This window comes from Taurulus bubalis (assembly GCF_910589615.1).
Source record: "Taurulus bubalis genome assembly, chromosome: 5".
In the NCBI taxonomy this organism is placed as follows: Eukaryota; Metazoa; Chordata; class Actinopteri; order Perciformes; family Cottidae; genus Taurulus; species Taurulus bubalis.
Genome location: NC_136593.1, coordinates 27,233,511 through 27,253,748, shown reverse-complemented (window position 1 = coordinate 27,253,748; position 20,238 = coordinate 27,233,511). Strand labels below are relative to the sequence as shown.

At 43.8% G+C, this 20,238-nt stretch overlaps 2 protein-coding genes across 4 annotated transcripts; both read left to right on the top strand.

Annotated features, from left to right (window-relative positions):
• The first annotated feature begins 68 nt into the window (after nucleotides 1–68).
• Nucleotides 69–11,274, top strand: LOC306736213 (syntaxin-16-like). Its single transcript, XM_079217822.1, has 7 exons — nucleotides 69–453; nucleotides 2,628–2,719; nucleotides 2,871–2,959; nucleotides 9,815–9,958; nucleotides 10,148–10,269; nucleotides 10,502–10,615; nucleotides 10,853–11,274. Exons 1-5 carry the CDS (start codon nucleotides 419–421, stop codon nucleotides 10,202–10,204), a joined length of 417 nt encoding a protein of 138 aa, XP_079073948.1. The 5' UTR covers nucleotides 69–418; the 3' UTR covers nucleotides 10,205–10,269; nucleotides 10,502–10,615; nucleotides 10,853–11,274.
• A 1,357-nt stretch (nucleotides 11,275–12,631) lies between these two features.
• Nucleotides 12,632–19,533, top strand: LOC306736425 (syntaxin-16-like). Of its 3 annotated transcripts, none has more exons than XM_079218058.1 (8): nucleotides 12,632–13,016; nucleotides 15,430–15,537; nucleotides 15,731–15,871; nucleotides 16,089–16,251; nucleotides 16,403–16,491; nucleotides 17,279–17,422; nucleotides 17,708–17,788; nucleotides 17,984–19,533. In XM_079218058.1, exons 1-8 carry the CDS (start codon nucleotides 12,936–12,938, stop codon nucleotides 18,083–18,085), a joined length of 909 nt encoding a protein of 302 aa, XP_079074184.1. In that variant the 5' UTR covers nucleotides 12,632–12,935; the 3' UTR covers nucleotides 18,086–19,533. The 3 variants fall into 3 exon arrangements, with proteins under 3 accessions (XP_079074184.1, XP_079074183.1, XP_079074185.1); XM_079218057.1 differs by having other exon boundaries at nucleotides 12,632–13,061; XM_079218059.1 differs by lacking the exon at nucleotides 12,632–13,016 and adding an exon at nucleotides 15,033–15,299.
• Nucleotides 19,534–20,238: the final 705 nt, after the last annotated feature.

Genomic DNA, 20,238 nt, shown 5'->3' with positions numbered 1-20,238 from the left:
AGTAGAAGAAGAAAGCTCTTCACGCAGGTGTTTACGTTTCCCCACTTCCGTAGCTGCCTAAAGCGGAATAACGTTACTAATCCAACGTTCATTTCCCAAATTTGAGAAGAACCCCAGGGTCATGTTTCTCTTTTTTTAACATAAGCGTTAGGGATGCCTGACAGATAAGTATTTTCAGGTCGTTTTCTGTCCGCTTCAGGCGCTGTATCGCGAGCTTTCCTCATCTTTCATCGCAGGCTAAGCTAAAGCTAAAGCTAGCGGTGTTGGTAGCTGGTCAGCGGCAGTTGACATACTTTAATAAAAACACCTGATCCGCATTTTATCCAGCGTTAATTGATATTTATATATATATAGATATAAAACAAGGCAGTCATGGCCACTAGGCGTCTGACCGATGCCTTCTTGTTAATGCGGAACAATGCAATCCAAAACCGGCAGATATTGGCTGAGCAAGTGAGTACATACGACCCCCGTCTGAGTACACGTAGCAATGCTGCGGTGAGTTGTCTGCATCGTTTTGACATTTTACTGTGTGTGTTTGCATATAGCCAGTCACTGAGCGGTGTCAGCTAGCTGTTAGATACGTGTGTGTGTGTCTGTGTGTCTGTGTGTGTGTGTGTGTGTCTGTGTGTGTGTCGTTACTCGGGGGAGGGGGGTTTCTACACCGGTAGTGTTTCACCTCAGGACTCCTTGTTGTATTTGACTCAGTGGGGTGATGGAGGATTGTGGAGGCATATTGTTCAGCTCGTAACAGCTAACTGTCTACAGTGCACGTATACAATGGAAATTAAATTAGCTAATTTGTACTTAGTATTTAATTTGTCTACGTAAAAGATAGGTCTGGAAAGTTAAATGGTGTAGAGGTGATGGGGTGAAAGTTAAAGCATGTTTTTTAATAATGTCCACTTGGTGCTTCTCTCCAGTAAAACATATGCTGTGGTCACGACATAGTAATTTGATCTAATCTAGATGCATTTGTGCCTGTGACTTGTAATTCATTGTATCCTGTACTTATTAACATGTATTACACAAACTGAGGCTGTAAGAATTCTGGAAACTACTGCTTGTCATCATTCAGAAATACAAATAATCATTGAGTTGTCGCTGTCTTTAGTGGATCGATTATGAAAACTTATGACATTTATAAAGAAACTAATCTCTTCCAACTCTGTGCACATATCCAATCCACATGATAAGGCAGAGAGTCAGGGCTGATTACAAATCCATCAGATGTGATCAGGTCAAAACTGTCACATTGTTCTCTACAACTTATTCACCTTCAGTGAGGAATAATTCACCCCAATGTACAAAGGTTGTCATTGTCTGAATGTGCACTGTCAGTCCCATTGCAGTTTGTAATACTACAAAGCACAAGGTAGTCCGGGCCGTGTCCTACCGGCCCCCAGCACATGTTTGAAGCTTGAGCTGGAGTTCACTTTACGGCTCTAGAAGAGGTGCAGGATACACAGTACACGCTAGTGCAGTGTGTGCATGACCATTCACACTCAGTTGAGAACATTTTAACCAGTTAAATGCTCCCTGAGGTAGATTTATTGCTGAAAACCTGGATATCCCTTCAGTTGAGGATACGTTTCCCCAAATATGCGGCTGAATTTCAGCTACTGAACATTTAACTTCTCCTAACCTTCATTTCTTTCTCCTCTGGTAAACTTCCTTTCATCTGCTGTTCCTGGCGGCTTGGAGAGGCTGATCGTTCACTGACACAAACAAACTTACAGAGTGGAGACCTTTTTAAAATGCCTGTGGCTCCTAGCCTGGGCATCTCTGTGTATGACACAGTGTGGAGTGATGCGTTGGGGTTTGCCTCAGAACTATCAGCACGTAGGAAAGCCAATAGTAATGCTGTGGCCTGGTCTGCAGAGCTGAGAACAGTTATTTATGCCCAACAGTGCAACTGCTATGTTCATCAGATTCACTGCTCCTGCACTGACTAATGAATCAGGAAAGTGTTTTGCTTTCAGTTGGATAAATTATAGACAGCCAGTCACCTGCATTCTTACTTGAGCTACATCAGCAGGTGACGCAGATATCGTGGACCAGCCCAGCAATTTGGTTGTGGCTAGAGCTTCCTGGCTCAAGCATTTATTTTTCAGATCTTTAATGGCGAATAGCTTTAGTGGCTTTCGACCAATCGGTCTCCGTCATGATGCTTAGTAGTTCTTTAGCTGTCAGGGCTTGTAAAAGAGTAAACTCTTAAGTGTGGTGTCAAATAGTGAAAGATCGCTACAGATCCTGGAATAGAGCTCAAGGATACTGGACAAGCACATTGTGTCATGTAGCTTAAATGGAGATGTAGAAATGTGACATGAACAATTATGTATGTAGTCTAATATCTATCATTGTCGTCCCTGTATAAGACTTCTATTTATATATGTTCATCCATGTTGTAAACTGCGTTAATTTAAAAGTTGCTGCACTCAGTCAGAGAATATGCTAGAAATTTAAAAAAATAAAACACTAGAAATATATAATTTCTTTGTCTGCATTCTAGTTTTACACTTTTACACACACACACAAATTATTGGGATTTATTTTAACAGCTCTCCTGTACATAAATCATCATTCTTATTCAAATTAATTCAATGTCGGGGTTTTAATATTCGCAGTAGATTTTTTCCGAACGTGGTCTCGTCTCTGGCCCAGAGCCTGCAGGAGCTGTCCACCAACTTCAGGCACACACAGTCCGGCTACCTAAAACGTAAGGGCTGCTGTAGAGATGGGATTGGCCTCCTTTGAATTCTTATTCTTCACTGTTGCTTTTCACATTTGTAACTGTTGCTAAGGTTATATCTTTTTTTTATCTTCAAGATATTTTCATGCCATCTAAACGTCATGTCATTTTATCGTAGGTATGAAGAATCGTGAGGAGAGATCAAAGCACTTTTTTGACTCTGGACCCTTAATGGAAGAGGATGAAGAATTGGCTGTATATGACAAGGTGACCGGCTTTTTAAAAATCCATCACCTTTTTCTTTTGGCGCAGGCGTCCTGTATACAGTACAATGAAAGAAGAGTTACTCATGTAATAAGCATGAGTACAGACGAGAGAAGGAAACACACATCCTTTAAACGTTTAGATGCACACTCACTTGTTGATGCCACTGTGTTATGCACATTTAAATTGAACATTTGGACATATTACAGCTTCAGTTTTTGTCACTTATTAATCCCTACCAGAAGACAGGACAGGAGGATATTACCAACACATACCAGTGAAATTGGAAAAGAAGAAATCAGATAACTAATGTTTCTAAATATATATATATATATATATATATATATATATATATATATATATATGTGTATATATTTATTTATTTTAAATGCATACTTTTTCAAGGGCAGCAATGCTGTGCAGATAGATGTCCTTTTGTCTTTGCTATCAGGGTGCATGCTAAAATCTACTAATATTCAAATGCAGCATTACTCTTTAAAAAATAAATATATTTGGACATCAGATGCAAATGTATCTGTAATCAGAATCAGCTTTAATGGCCATGTATGTTTGCACATACATGGAATTTGACTCTGGGTTCACTTTGCTCTTCATACTTATACACTCGCGCACAATATACAATAAACAGGATTAATATAAAAAAGACAGTAGTCAAAAAGTGCAGATGGAAGAATGTAACAATTCGCCCTCTGCCTTTTAAACTGAAGGAGAAAAGCACAACGCTAAATTAAGAAGGTCATGGGCGGATCTGTTGTCAATACTGGTAAATCGGACTACCTAACCCATGAAAACAAAACACTCAGAAACAAACAGGCGGTTGAGCGTCTCAGTGTTATTAACAAACAAAATTCAGTGCCACAAGGCAAGACATATGACAAACCATTAACCCCTCCCCCAAAACACAACTTCATCCCAACAGTCCCAAAGTCTCCCGGAGGACGCGTCCAGCGGCGCAAGAAACCCCCCCAAAGTTGGTATACACCGCTCCGCGTCGGGCGGAGACGTGACGAGCGCGCCTCGCCGCGTCCACCTGCCCCGCGCTACCTTGTGGCGTGCTTCCGGCAGCTGGGCTTTGTGCTTTGGCTGTCGGCGCAGTCCTCTGCTCTCACATCCACCCCCGCTGGGTCTGGAAACTCGCGCAGGGCAGCCGCCGTAATCCCATCCAGGAGCACCAGAGTGCCGTGCGCGCCGAAATCCGCTCGGGAAGACCAAAAAAAAAACCCCGCGTCACTTCCCCCCCGGTCACCTTAAATACCTATGTCACAATAAAAGTAATAACAACAACAAATGATAAACGGTCTCGGTTAAACCCGTGTCCTTATTCAGGCCGGCGATAATATCATCGGTACAGCAATAACGTGTAAAAGAAAAACAACAACCAAGGTGCTTCTATGCGATCTTTAAATTCTCCCCCCCCCCCCCCCAGCCAGCGGCTTCTCGGGGCCATAATAAGGTTTCATGTCAACCACATTTACACTGTCCACCTTCATCTTACCAGTCAACCATTGAACACGGTAGTTTACCGGACCTAACTTCTTCTCTACCCTGACAGGCCCTAACCATCTGGGTGCAAATTTGGCAGAGAATTTGTCTGAGGCTTTAGACAGTGGGTGCGACCTAACCCAGACCAGATCGCCCACCCCAAAGTGTACATCTCTGCGGCGCGCATTATAATACCTGGCTTGTCTGGCCTTGGCCACACCAACATGTCTTTCGACCTCCCTCAACATTTGTGTGTGTGTGTGTGTAGCATGTTGTATGTGGAGGTGTTGGGTGCAGGGGTCTGGTGCAAGAGACGTTCCAGCGGGCCTCTGACGTTGCGGCCCAGAGCCAACACTGCAGGGGTCACGCCAGTGGTCTCATGCACCGCCGTGTTGATAGCCAACCGGAACTCCGGCAACCACCGGTCCCAGTCCTGATGGTGGTCCCCTACGAAGGAGGCGATCATGGTCTTCAGCGTCCTGTTGACCCTCTCCGTCAGATTCGTCTGGGGGTGGTAAGCCGTAGTGAGCTTTTGCGTCACGCCCCAAGTCTCACACAGGCTGGACATCAGATGGCTTGTGAATTGGGGTCCTCGATCCGAGACCAGGTATGCTGGTACCCCCCAGCGGGTGAAGATGTCATTTTTCAAGATCTGACAGACCTTTGGCGTTTTGGCATCTTTCAGAGCAAAAAGCTCTACCCACTTAGTGTAATAGTCCACCACCACCATCAGGACTGAATTACGGGACTTGCTAAGTGGGAAGGGCCCCATGAAGTCCACGCCTAACATCTCCCCGGGCTTGTCGACCTCAGTCGTCTGAAGCTGACCAGCCGGCTTGGTGTTAGAGCATTTATATTGCTGACACGTAAGACAGGCCCGAACATGCCCCCAAACATCCTTGCGGACTGTTGGCCACCATGCCACCTCTAGGATCTTTAAGAGGGTCTTCATCCTTCCTAAGTGCCCTCCAAAGGGGCTATCATGGTAGTAGGCCAGCAACTCCGGGACTAGTACGGCCGGAACAACTAATTGGTAGTTGAACCCTCCAAACTTGGACGGTACACCACGATACACCACTCTCTGTTGTAGCTCATGGTGAATACGGCCGGGTGTGGGCTGGCAAACCGTCTGAGCCAGCTCTCGGCAGAACTCGTCGTTCTTCTGTGCCTCTTCAATGTCCTGCAGGGAATTGGGCAAATCGGACCAGCGCGTTTTGGCAACGGCCACACACACACACTACCTTCTTGCGGTGGAGGGGGTGCCCGGGACAGCGCATCCGGAACGACGTTGCAGCAACCCTTCTTGTACTGCACTCGGAAAGAGAATGCCTGCAGGCGCAGAGTCCATCTGGTGAGCCGTGATGTAGCTTTGGGACAGTTGAAGGCCCAGGTCAGAGCGCTGTGGTCTGTGAACACATCAAAGGTCTCTCCTTCAAGGAAATGCCGCCACTTTTCCACCGCCCACACAACCGCCAGGCATTCCTGCTCTGAGGTGGAGTACCTCAGCTCAGCCCCCTGCAGAGCCCTTGATGCGAAGGCGATGACCCGTTCGTCGCCCTCAATGGTCTGCATCAGTACGGCTCCAAGACCCACCCCACTAGCGTCACAGTGAACATGGAAAGGAAGGTGGGGCCTCGGCTGAGCCAGCACCGGTGATGACTGTAGCCGATCTTTCAGCTGCTCAAAGGCAGCCTGGCAGGTTGCAGTCCACTCCCACAATACCCCTTTTTTCTTCAGGTTGTTGAGTGGGGCCACAATGTCAGCCAGCCTTGGGATGAACTTGTGGTACCAGCCCACTAGACCCAGGAACCTCTGGAGACTTTTCAAGTCCGTGGGAACTGGGTAGGCTGCGATGGCATCCACCTTTTTGAGCGGTCAACTTCCACCCCTTTCCCGGATACCACGTGCCCAAGAAAGGTGAGTTGCGACTGGAGAAGATGGCATTTTTTTACATTGAGGGTCAGGTGAGCCTGATGGAGTTTCTGGAACACTGCATCGAGGTCCCGCAGGTGCTGATCTTGTGTTTGAGAAAAGACGATAATATCGTCTATACGACGAAGCAGATCTTGCCTTTCAACTCCCCAAGGACTCTTTCCATCAGTCTCTGAAAGGTGGCGCCTGCATTCCGCAACCCGAATGGCATGACCTTGAACTGGAATAGGCCGAGATGGGTGATCATGGCGGTCTTCTGCTTGCTCTCCACATCCATTGCCACCTGCCCGTATCCACTCTGGAGGTCTAGGGAGCTAAAATACTGAGCCCCCTGCAAGGACTCCAAAATTTCATGCACCAGCGGCACTGGGTAGGCATCATGGTGGGTTTTGGCGTTAACTCCCCTGTAGTCCACACAGAAACGTGGTGTCCCATCTTTCCTCGGGGTCAAAACCACCGGGGAGGCCCACGCAGAAGAGGATGGTTCAATGACGCCACCACTTAGCATCTTGTTAAGTAGTCCCTCTATAACCGCTTGCTTCTGTGGCGACACTCGGTAGGCTCTCCTTCGGACTGGCAGCTCGTCTGCCGTCCAAATTGTATGCCTTGCAACGTCGGTGGCACCAGTGGACTCCGTCCACACCGTGGACCACTTCTGCAACAGTGGCCTGACCACCTGCGGTTGAGCCTCCCACAGCGGAATCGCAGGCGGTTTCACATTGGCGTCTTCCATTACTGCCATGTAAAAGTTGACTGCAGGCTCTGCATGACTCCATTTCAGTGACTCACGGGTCTTGGGGAGGAATGTATACTCCTTTCCCCCCGGCAAGCTATATTTTCTCCGGTGTGGCTTTAAGACCATCTGGCTTGCGCACATAAAGTCCAGGCCGAGCAGTACCGGCATGCACAACTGGTCGTCGCCAAGTACATGTATGCTAACAGTTATGGGGGTATCATGGATGTTAAGGAGCAAGACGGTTCTACCTAATGACTGGCTTTCTTGCCCATTAGCCATTATAAACTTAGGGATCTCACTTGCCCCTAATGTCTCCCCCGCCTTCCCAATGCTGCCCCACAGCGTTCTACTCATTAAGGAGTAAGTGCAACCTGAGTCGAGAACTGCGTCACCTTGTAAGCCTCGGATCTCTATTGGCACCACTGGGAGAGTGGGAACCCCCAGCACCGAGGCTACCTCCCCCCGGCCCTGCCCATGTTCGGATTTCTTGTTGGGTTTCCTGGCAGGGTGCTCTGAAGGGGGTGTCTGCTGCGTTCTGCTCCAGTAATCTTTAGAGTTACTCCAGTCCTTTTCAATCAGGGAGCCCACCTTGACCACTTGGTCCACCGTAGTGACGATGCCGCGTAGGCCACTTGCCAACCTCGGATTACAGGCCCTGAGGATACGCCGCACCATTTCCGCCTCAGACATCTCGGGTCTCCATTTCAGGCAGAGCGCACGATGATCATAAGCAAAGTCCCTCAGGCATTGGGTGTGGGCTTGCACATGTGCGCGCAGCTGCTCCTCAATCTCCGACTGATAGTCGGTGAGTAGGAAAGCTTAGAAGAAAGCCTCTTTGAACTTTGCCCAAGTGGATATTTTGCCGCGGGTCGCTACCCACCAGCTCCGCGCTGGGCCCTTTAGCACAGCATTGAGCGTGCCTACAAGTTCAATGTCACTCAAGGGTCTAAGGGTGAGAAAATTCTCGCACTGCTCAATAAAGTCTGTGACATCTGTTGAACTTCTTGATTCACCAAACTGAGGGAAATCCATTCTAACGGGTAACCTGCCCATCGCCGCAGGTAGGGACGTGAGACTCGTACTGTCCCCAGCCCTCTGTCGAGCGGTGGCCCTGCAGGAGTGGAAAAGCTGGCGGGCGTCCAAGAGAGACGATTCTTCTTGAGGGCTTTCTTCAGCTCTTGTTCCCATCGGCTATCCCTCCGTTGCAAACATGCCACTATGGTTCGGTCCAAGCACTGCAGCCGGGCGTCAACATAGCCTTTAGCCGCCTCTCCCACGGTCCCAATAGCAGACCTGAGCCCTTCCTCCCGATTGAGTGTGCTGTCAACTGCCTCTTTGAGTCGATTCTCTAGCTAGCATCTTGGTCTGACTCTGAGAAGGGGGGATGCATCTTCTTCAGGTGTCCCACCATCCATGGCTGCCCCCCGGTGGCTCATGCCGTACATGTATGTGGAGATGTAGCTATGCTATCAGGGATAATATGTATGTAGGGTGTTTGTTATGCTATGTGTATTGTCTTAGCTGTGTGACGGGTACTACAGTCTACGCACTAAACATCTAAACACATTCATCAAAAAAAAACTTGTGCAACAATTAAATGTAATTTTCTTAGAGTGCACACCTCACCAGGGCCATACTTATATTATTCACACAGCCACAAGTACTACAACTGTAACTGGCTTGGTGTAAAACAAAAACACTCAAATCAAATATAGGTTAAGCAGCAAACAATTAACACAAATATCACAACTAATTAATCCTCCCGGTCCCCATACTGGCCACCACTCTGTAACAATTCGCCCTCTGCCTTAAACTGAGGGAGAAAAGCACAACGCTAAATTAAGAAGGTCATGGGCGGATCTGTTGTCAATACTGGTAAATCGGACTACCTAACCCATGAAAACAAAACACTCAGAAACAAACAGGCGGTTGAGCGTCTCAGTGTTATTAACAAACAAAATTCAGTGCCACAAGGCAAGACATATGACAAACCATTAACCTCTCCCCCAAAACACAACTTAATCCCAACAGTCCCAAAGTCACCCGGAGTCCAGCGGCGCAAGAAACCCCCCCAAAGTTGGTATACACCGCTCCGCGTCGGGCGGAGACGTGACGAGCGCGCCTCGCCGCGTCCACCTGCCCCGCGCTACCTTGTGGCGTGCTTCCGGCAGCTGGGCTTTGTGCTTTGGCTGTCGGCGCAGTCCTCTGCTCTCACATCCACCCCCGCTGGGTCTGGAAACTCGCGCAGGGCAGCCGCCGTAATCCCATCCAGGAGCACCAGAGTGCCGTGCGCGCCGAAATCCGCTCGGGAAGACCAAAAAAAACCCCCCGCGTCACTTCCCCCCGGTCACCTTAAATACCCATGTCACAATAAAAGTAATAACAACAACAACAACAAATAATAAACGGTCTCGGTTAAACCCGTGTCCTTATTCAGGCCGGCGATAATATCATCGGTACAGCAATAACGTGTAAAAGAAAAAGAACAACCAAGGTGCTTCTTTTAGCAATGCCGTATCCCAGGCGGACCTATGCGATCTTTACAAGAATTCTGATTAATTGTTCATCAGGGTGACTGCCAGTGGAAATTTGGTCTGGAGTGTTGTTTACTGAGGCTGTGGCTACGTGTGTTGTTGCATTTGGAGTAATAAACAATCACCTACTTCTTATTCTTTCTTTTGTCTCAGGGCTTCACAGACGACCAGCTGATGCTGGTTGAGCAGAACACCGTCATGGTGGAAGAACGAGAGCGGGAGATCCGACAGATAGTGCAGTCCATCTCAGATCTGAATGAGATTTTCAGGGACTTGGCTGGAATGGTGGTGGAACAGGTATTTGAGTCAGTCCTGACACGCTTAATGTCACTCACTTTATAGTTCTGGTATTTTCGTCAACAGTTATTCATCCCTCGGGTTGATGGTGATAAGTTAATTTCTGAGCAAAGCCACATTAACTTTTAACTACAGTCATCCACTGCTGGCTTTGTGATTTTAATATCTTTTGAATGGATTTTCTTGCAGAGGTACCCACAAGTGTGTATGGTGAGAAGCTGCGTGGACAGGTGGAAGAGCGCCTGACTTTCTATGAAACTGGCGACGTGCCACGGAAGAACGTGGATGTCATGAAAGAGGCTATAAAAGAGGTGAGATCAGAAAAAGACCCTGCAGCTTGTGAGGGTCAACTGTCAAAGTGAATTTGTTGCACTTTTTTAAATGCTCGTAATACTGTGAATGATGACGCATCTCGTCCTGACTTCACTGAGGGTACAAAATGATTTAATGAGCCTGACTCAGCATTACGACCCTCAAGAAATGTGTGGTTTCACCTGGTTAAAAATTAATTTATACATATTTGTTTCCCCCTCTTCATCTTAGGCGACTGATGTTGCAACTGAGGTCAAGCGGAAACTGGTGAAGAAGGAAAAGAAACGCATGAAGCGTGAAAAGAAGCTGCAGGGCGCAAACGGCGACGCCCACAGTGACGCTGAGGTAAGCATGAACTGAAGCGTCTGGCCGCATGTTTTGATTTGAGGTTTGACCCCACATGGTCCTCTCTCAGTGTACGACATGCGATATAAGCCTGACTCCTAACCATTGGCTGGTCCCAGACAATGGACTTGATCACTGAAGTGAGTCAGACATTGCAGCCGCGTGTGTGTTTATGTATATAATATGCATTATAAACGATATCAATATGTTTGCTCACCTTTCTCTGCTTTCTTGCAGGCTGAGAATGGCGACGCAGACACCCCCGTCGTTAAGAAGAAGAAACGAAAGTCTGAGGTGGAGGTCGTTGTGGAGGAAGCCGCTGCCACAGATAACGGAGCAGAGGAAACCGAAACTCCTTCAAAGAAGAAAAAGAAACGAAAGTCTGAGACCGTGGCTGCAGAGCCAGCAGAAGAGATCCCAGAAACGCCGGTGTCCAAGAAGAAAAAGAGAAAGGCCACAGCTTAGAGACTGTGGTCAAAGACTAAATCTTTATATTGTGTACAGTATTTTTTTTACTCTTCATCTGAAGGCTTTTTTTTTGGCAACCTCAAAACAGGTTAGACTGCAAGGAAATGCTTATAACTGTGCCTTCGAAGTCGGTGACATTTACTTGTACTTCTGTAAATAGCTTCTCATTAAACTTTGTAAAGTAAATCATCGTGAATGTTGTGTTTTTGCCTGTTAAGGATCTCCATGAAAGTCACTCGTTAGGACGCCATCTTTTTATATGCAACTCGTCAGCAGTACTTGAGCTACTCTCGGCCCCTTTGGACCTCATGTCCTGTATAATGCTGTAAAGATGTCAGACCTTTGGAGAAGCTGGAATGCATCAGGTTTAGACTTCACAACAGACTGAAGCAAGAGGTGGTCAATACAGTGTGTTCTTTAAAAAGTAAATATGGTCCTGCTGTGTTAGTATTATATGCTGCATTCATATTCAATGTGACTCCGTCTTAAAGGAGAAGTTCAACTCCCTTAAACTGGATGAGTTTTATGCTTCACTAAACATCAGGAGAATGCACAGAGGATGCTGCTGTTTGGCTCAGCCTGCGTGTGAGGAGATGTTCAGCGTGATGATCTACACACATCCCAGTTACCTGATGAACATCAACACACCACACAATATACTATATACTCTGCTGAGCCAGACTAGTGAACTAGACTAGAGTCACATTTTTATTTTAGTCATAAGGCAACCGCAAGAAATCAAAAAGTAGAAAATATTTAAAATAATTATACTGAAAATGTATGTGTTGGTACATGGTAAATCATAAGCCCCTCTTAATACCCTGTTTCAAATCATTCTTGTTGATTTAATGTGTGAATTCAGCTACTTATTGATCTTTTAAAGCCTGTCGGATTGTTGGAGATAGTTTTGATTGCCCGGCCATTGTAAAACTAAAACTTTAAGCGGCTTTAAACCAGTGGTTATCATTTTGGATGAAGAAAAAAAAAAAAAAAAAAGCTCAAAGCCAGTATTGACCTTTTTTTTTTGAAAGCAAAAAAAATCCCGTTGATCCTACGTCATGCATGCATGTAGGACCACCTCCCGCCCATCTAACACGGTGCTATTGCACGAGACCTGTCCGACTATACTTAACCCAGCTGGGTCAGAAGCCGTCTCACTGAGTCCTTCCATCCATGCCTGGAATCGCTTGAGCCACAGTGAACAATGCTCCATGCTAGAATTGGAGCAGAGGTCCCCCTGGAGGGAGGCCTATCCAGCTGGGTAATACTCCTTCAGCAGTCGGACTAACCCAGGTTTGAACCTGGAGCTCCCGTGTGACAGACAAGGGCCTAAACCTTCAGGCCACCGTGTTAGACAATATGTATGTGTGTCAGGTTACTTTTATCTTAGTTCTCTTTCAAACCTGTGTTGCCAAGGCAACCGAGGCGGTAGATGGCGATGGAGAGCTTACGTTGCAATTACCAGTCGCAGTAAATAAATAGTAGAAGAAGAAAGCTCTTCACGCAGGTGTTTACGTTTCCCCACTTCCGTAGCTGCCTAAAGCGGAATAACGTTACTAATCCAACGTTCATTTCCCAAATTTGAGAAGAACCCCAGGGTCATGTTTCTCTTTTTTTAACATAAGCGTTAGGGATGCCTGACAGATAAGTATTTTCAGGTCGTTTTCTGTCCGCTTCAGGCGCTGTATCGCGAGCTTTCCTCATCTTTCATCGCAGGCTAAGCTAAAGCTAAAGCTAGCGGTGTTGGTAGCTGGTCAGCGGCAGTTGACATACTTTAATAAAAACACCTGATCCGCATTTTATCCAGCGTTAATTGATATTTATATATATATAGATATAAAACAAGGCAGTCATGGCCACTAGGCGTCTGACCGATGCCTTCTTGTTAATGCGGAACAATGCAATCCAAAACCGGCAGATATTGGCTGAGCAAGTGAGTACATACGACCCCCGTCTGAGTACACGTAGCAATGCTGCGGTGAGTTGTCTGCATCGTTTTGACATTTTACTGTGTGTGTTTGCATATAGCCAGTCACTGAGCGGTGTCAGCTAGCTGTTAGATACGTGTGTGTGTGTGTGTCTGTGTGCCTGTGTGTCTGTGTGTGTGTCGTTACTCGGGGGGTTTCTACACCGGTAGTGTTTCACCTCAGGACTCCTTGTTGTATTTGACTCAGTGGGGTGATGGAGGATTGTGCAGGCATATTGTTCAGCTCGTAACAGCTAACTGTCTACAGTGCACGTATACAATGGAAATGAAATTAGCTAATTTGTACTTAGTATTTAATTTGTCTACGTAAAAGATAGGTCTGGAAAGTTAAATGGTGTAGAGGTGATGGGGTGAAAGTTAAAGCATGTTTTTTAATAATGTCCACTTGGTGCTTCTCTCCAGTAAAACATATGCTGTGGTCACTACATAGTAATTTGATCTAATCTAGATGCATTTGTGCCTGTGACTTGTAATTCATTGTATCCTGTACTTATTAACATGTATTACACAAACTGAGGCTGTGTAAGAATTCTGGAAACTACTGCTTGTCATCATTCAGAAATACAAATAATCATTGAGTTGTCGCTGTCTTTAGTGGATCGATTATGAAAACTTATGACATTTATAAAGAAACTAATCTCTTCCAACTCTGTGCACATATCCAATCCACATGATAAGGCAGAGAGTCAGGGCTGATTAAAAATCCATCAGATATGATCAGGTCAAAACTGTCACATTGTTCTCTACAACTTATTCACCTTCAGTGAGGAATAATTCACCCCAATGTACAAAGGTTGTCATTATCTGAATGTGCACTGTCAGTCCCATTGCAGTTTGTAATACTACAAAGCACAAGGTAGTCCGGGCCGTGTCCTACCGGCCCCCAGCACATGTTTGAAGCTTGAGCTGGAGTTCACTTTACGGCTCTAGAAGAGGTGCAGGATACACAGTACACGCTAGTGCAGTGTGTGCATGACCATTCACACTCAGTTGAGAACATTTTAACCAGTTAAATGCTTCCTGAGGTAGATTTATTGCTGAAAACCTGGATATCCCTTCAGTTGAGGATACGTTTCCCCAAATTTGCGGCTGAATTTCAGCTACTGAACATTTAACTTCTCCTAACCTTCATTTCTTTCTCCTCTGGTAAACTTCCTTTCATCTGCTGTTCCTGGCGGCTTGGAGAGGCTGATCGTTCACTGACACAAACAAACTTACAGAGTGGAGACCTTTTTAAAATGCCTGTGGCTCCTAGCCTGGGCATCTCTGTGTATGACACAGTGTGGAGTGATGCGTTGGGGTTTGCCTCAGAACTATCAGCACGTAGGAAAGCCAAAAGTAATGCTGTGGCCTGGTCTGCAGAGCTGAGAACAGTTATTTATGCCCAACAGTGCAACTGCTATGTTCATCAGATTCACTGCTCCTGCACTGACTAATGAATCAGGAAAGTGTTTTGCTTTCAGTTGGATAAATTATAGACAGCCAGTCACCTGCATTCTTACTTGAGCTACATCAGCAGGTGACGCAGATATCGTGGACCAGCCCAGCAATTTGGTTGTGGCTAGAGCTTCCTGGCTCAAGGATTTATTTTTCAGATCTTTAATGGCGAATAGCTTTAGTGGCTTTCGACCAATCGGTCTCCGTCATAATGCTTAGTAGTTCTTTAGCTGTCAGGGCTTGTAAAAGAGTAAACTCTTAAGTGTGGTGTCAAATAGTGAAAGATCGCTACAGATCCTGGAATTGGAATAGAGCTCAAGGATACTGGACAAGCACATTGTGTCATGTAGCTTAAATGGAGATGTAGAAATGTGACATGAACAATTATGTATGTAGTCTAATATCTATCATTGTCGTCCCTGTATAATACTTCTATTTATATATGTTCATCCATGTTGTAAACTGCGTTAATTTAAAAGTTGCTGCACTAAGTCAGAGAATATGCTAGAAATTTAAAAAAATAAAACACTAGAAATATATAATTTCTTTGTCTGCATTCTCGTTTTACACTTTTACACACACACACAAATTATTGGGATTTATTTTAACAGCTCTCCTGTACATAAATCATCATTCTCATTCAAATTAATTCAATGTCGGGGTTTTAATATTCGCAGTAGATTTTTTCCAGGGCTCACTTTCTGTTACTTTTGTCTTTCTCTCCTTTTTTCTTTTTCCTCTATTGGATGGGACCACTCTGCTATCTGCCAATCACATTAGGAGCTTGATGAGGTACTGTTGATTCCCTTTGTGGATAAATTACACAAGATGCAAAAAGTGCTTCACCGTCGTCATCATCATGTTGAATTATTATTATATACAATGTTTTAATTGAACAATAAATGTTTTTTTTGTTTTTAAGTTGGCTGACGACCGAATGGCCCTGGTGTCAGGAATTAGTATGGATCCTGAAGCGGCCATTGGAGTCACAAAGAAACTGCCCCCCAAATGGATAGAGGGGATCGATGAGGTGAAGCCAACACATGGGATGGGAATATAAATATATAGACCTATCTGTAACGCAAACAATATCCCTATTCATGAGTCTGAAAGCTCACAAATGCATCTGTTTGGAATCCTGTAATCCTAAAATATTCTGTGTGAGCCCAATAATTTGTTCTTAAAGGGAAGTCACAGTTTAACCATTGAGTTTCTCCTTATAGATCCAGTATGAAATCACACGGGTTCGGCAAAAGATGAAGGATCTGGCGGTACTTCATGACAAGCATATGAATCGACCCACACTTGATGACAGTAGTGAGGAAGAGCATGCCATAGAAATCACCACTCAGGAGATTACACAGGTACAGTCATTTACCAGTGTAGTTCATAGAGATGATGTATATTTTTACCTGATCATAAAGTCAGAAGAGCATGGTATGGTATTGAATATTAACCTACTATGCTCTGACTGTTTGAGGGAGTGAATACAAACACACCTGACAATGTTTGATGTTAAAGAATTTGAAAGGAAACATGGCGTTTGGTTCTGTTTGCTCACACATTGTGTGTTCTTTGCAGATGTTTCATCGATGCCAGCGAGCTGTGACGGGCCTGCAGTCTCGCTGCGGTCACTGTACCGAGCAGGAGGAGCGGCTGTTGAGGAACGTGGTCTCGTCTCTGGCCCAGAGCCTGCAGGAGCTGTCCACCAACTTCAGGCACACACAGTCCGGCTACCTAAAACGTAAGGGCTGCTGTAGAGATGGGATTGGCCTCCTTTGAATTCTTATTCTTCACTGTTGCTTTTCACATTTGTAACTGTTGCTAAGGTTATATCTTTTTTTTATCTTCAAGATATTTTCATGCCATCTAAACGTCATGTCATTTTATCGTAGGTATGAAGAATCGTGAGGAGAGATCAAAGCACTTTTTTGACTCTGGACCCTTAATGGAAGAGGATGAAGAATTGGCTGTATATGACAAGGTGACCGGCTTTTTAAAAATCCATCACCTTTTTCTTTTGGCGCAGGCGTCCTGTATACAGTACAATGAAAGAAGAGTTACTCATGTAATAAGCATGAGTACAGACGAGAGAAGGAAACACACATCCTTTAAACGTTTAGATGCACACTCACTTGTTGATGCCACTGTGTTATGCACATTTAAATTTAACATTTGGACATATTACAGCTTCAGTTTTTGTCACTTATTAATCCCTACCAGAAGACAGGACAGGAGGATATTACCAACACATACCAGTCAAATTGGAAAAGAAAAGAAGAAATCAGATAACTAATGTTTCTAAAATATATATATATATTTATTTTAAATGCATACTTTTTCAAGGGCAGCAATGCTGTGCAGATAGATGTCCTTTTGTCTTTGCTATCAGGGTGCATGCTAAAATCTACTAATAATTAAATGCAGCATTACTCTTTAAAAAATAAATATATTTGGACATCAGATGCAAATGTATCTAATCAGAATCAGCTTTAATGGCCATGTAAGTTTGCACATACATGGAATTTGACTCCGGGTTCACTTTGCTCTTCATACTTATACACTCGCGCACAATATACAATAAACAGGATAAATATAAAAAAGACAGTAGTCAAAAAGTGCAGATGGAAGAATTCTGATTAATTGTTCATCAGGGTGACTGCCAGTGGAAATTTGGTCTGGAGTGTTGTTTACTGAGGCTGTGGCTACGTGTGTTGTTGCATTTGGAGTAATAAACAATCACCTACTTCTTATTCTTTCTTTTGTCTCAGGGCTTCACAGACGACCAGCTGATGCTGGTTGAGCAGAACACCGTCATGGTGGAAGAACGAGAGCGGGAGATCCGACAGATAGTGCAGTCCATCTCAGATCTGAATGAGATTTTCAGGGACTTGGCTGGAATGGTGGTGGAACAGGTATTTGAGTCAGTCCTGACACGCTTAATGTCACTCACTTTATAGTTCTGGTATAAGTCCGGTCACTGGGGTACCAAAGACAAACATTCTGCTCTTTCACATACAAGCATGGGGTTGTTAGTGAGTTACCCTAATGACTCCAAAATATGAAGCATCCTGACATATTGATAATGATTATCTTAGTGGCAGCGCTACACCAAACAACTAACATGCCCTCGATTGAAATAAAGAATCTACAACTGAAATGTTCCTCTGCTAACACAAGTCCCTCCTCTTCTCCGTTAGGGAACCGTTCTTGACAGAATTGACTTTAACGTGGAGCAGGCTTGTGTGAAAACAGAAGATGGAATGAAACAGTTACAAAAGGTAAACGCAACATGCTCATCTCTTCATACGCGATGTGTGGCCATTTCTTTTTAATCACAAATTCCCATTTCAGATTGCTGTTAATTCAAGATTTATTTTCTGGGTTATTTTTCTAGATACTTTCAAGCTGTAAATGAATGTTAACGACAAGGGACAACAGTGTTTGACTTTTCTTTTGTCTTATTTTCTTTGCAGGCAGAACAGTATCAGAAGAAAAACAGAAAGATGCTGGTCATTTTGATCCTCTTTGTCATAGTCATCGTTCTAATTTTTATTCTTTTTGGAACAAAGTTTTAATTATGCATTCCTCCGGCTTGTGTTTTCTGTGTGGGTGTTTGTTGTGCGTCTGTGTGGACTTGGACCCGGTCTCGGTTCTACCCAAAACGAAGCTAACTGCCTTTTCATACCAGGAAATGTCGAGAATAATTCCTCGTCCCTTTGCAGATGCACTTTGGGCGGCTCGGAGATGTTTTGTGGTTGATTTTTGATGAAAGAAACAATCAACAATCCGTCTGAGCTGTGGCTATTTTATCAAGTGACTGGCGCCCAAATAGCCGAGACTCTGTGACAGAGCTTTGCCGAACCCCACTATGTTGACATGTGTATCTGTCTTAAAGGAAAAACACTTTGTGGTGTATACAACTGGACAACCAATGTCTAAATGCGTAAGCAGAGCGTTTTCTGCTTGATCTCAAAAGCATGAATTGTGACGTTTGTTGTGACAATGCATAATTTCCGCAAAGTATCATTGCAAACACGTTGTTTCTGTGAGAAAGATGTGACGAGAACAAATGTTTGTAAAAGATAAATATGCAGTAGTTCTCATTTCACTGCAAATGGATTTTCATTCCGACATTACATCTCTGTCCCGGCTCAGTATTTTACCTTGAGAGGTTAAAGTAAAGTGTTTTGTATTGGGACACTAACAGATATGATTAGAATAATCATTTAGTACCAAAAATATTCCTTTGGTTTAAGGACCACCTTTTTGTTTTTTCTTCTTTTTTATCCCTTCACTGCACAATCTAAAAATAATATTGAGATCATTGTTAATCAATTGTCCGCCTCAGGAGGTGGCAGACAGCCATGAAGTCATCCTGTAAATGTCTAATCTATAATTTTACCTGTGTCACACCTGCAGCACTTTTCATGAAGTGCTCACTTTAAAACACTTGTTTGTTTTTATGGTCCTTGCTTGAAGTGCTACCTTTTTTAACTCTTGCAGTTTGCACATATTGAGGCCTGGGGGGATGTAATACTACTGTCATCTGTATGATGAAAAGAATTATTTATTTTTCAATAGCTTCAAATAATCCAGAGGTTCGGAGGTGTTTCCTCTGTGGCAAAATTACTGTATATTGAGTTAAGTTTGTCTGTAGTCTAAACCCAACAGTTATTGTCCACTCTGAGCTGTAATCCAACACAAGCAGACGTATAAAGACAACATTATTGTGTTATTCTTTTCAGATTGGACACATTACATTTTAGTTGGCTGTGTTGAAATTTCGTTTCATGTTCTTGTGTTCCATAAAGACTGACGAGCGGAAATGAAGAGCTTTATTTAACATATCTGTAATCAACTCTACACTTTATAAACCTGTAAATCATCTTTGTCATTGATGTAAAGTTGTGTGTAAACAATATGTATGTCTTAGTGCTGCTCTACTTAAGTTCTGTTTTCAAAACAAAACGAGTGAAGAGACCAACTTTTTTTCTTTCTTTTTTTAAATAAACCTCAGACATGATGTTGTTTTGTGTTTTAAATTGTAGCATTGATACAACTGAAACGATTGACTTTAAATTATAGAAACAGTTTTTCCCATTGATTATGTAAATTACTTATTAAGCAGAAATGCTTTTACAATTGTGAATCTGTTCTATATCATCGGCTATTCAATTGTTTGGTTTTTGACTGTTGATACGGACAAAATAAGCAATTTGAGGACATTCACATTGTTCAATGTTTTATACACCAAACAATTAACCAAGTAAAACATGTGCAGATTGACTGAAAATGATCTTTATGCAGGTCTGCTTAAAAGTGAGAGAACATATAAGATACAGATAGCAGCCACTGTCTTTCACTCACATAACATCAGCAATATGAGATGTAAAAGGTATTTTTAATAGTTTATATCACTCTTCTATATGTAAAAATATATTTTAAATCATGCTACATATTCCAGACTGTTAAAAGAAATTCCTCAACTGTTCTTTGATAGGTCCCCTGACCCGGAAGCTGAGCGTGTTTGTGTTACATTTCAAATTAAAAGCTACATTATTGAACTAAATACGCAGTTTAATTCAGAGAAATAATACATTCTGATAAAATGTATGAGCAGTTTAATTTACAGCTGCCTCTTTTATTTCTCACACGCTTAAAGTGCAGACTAAAAATAAAAGACGGGATACAAACAGCTAACACTTGTTAGCGAGATATCGTTGAAGCT

Excerpts from the sequence above, each read along its gene's own strand:
- LOC306736213 (XM_079217822.1), top strand. The coding sequence starts at position 419 with ATGCAATCCAAAACCGGCAGATATTGGCTGAGCAA. Across the intron at positions 2,720-2,870 it reads ACAGTCCGGCTACCTAAAAC|GTATGAAGAATCGTGAGGAG; the intron begins GTAAGGGCTGCT and ends ATTTTATCGTAG. Across the intron at positions 9,959-10,147 it reads CTGGAATGGTGGTGGAACAG|AGGTACCCACAAGTGTGTAT; the intron begins GTATTTGAGTCA and ends ATTTTCTTGCAG.
- LOC306736425 (XM_079218057.1), top strand. The coding sequence starts at position 12,936 with ATGGCCACTAGGCGTCTGACCGATGCCTTCTTGTTAATGCGGAACAAT. Across the intron at positions 15,872-16,088 it reads CCACTCAGGAGATTACACAG|ATGTTTCATCGATGCCAGCG; the intron begins GTACAGTCATTT and ends TGTTCTTTGCAG. Across the intron at positions 17,423-17,707 it reads CTGGAATGGTGGTGGAACAG|GGAACCGTTCTTGACAGAAT; the intron begins GTATTTGAGTCA and ends CTTCTCCGTTAG.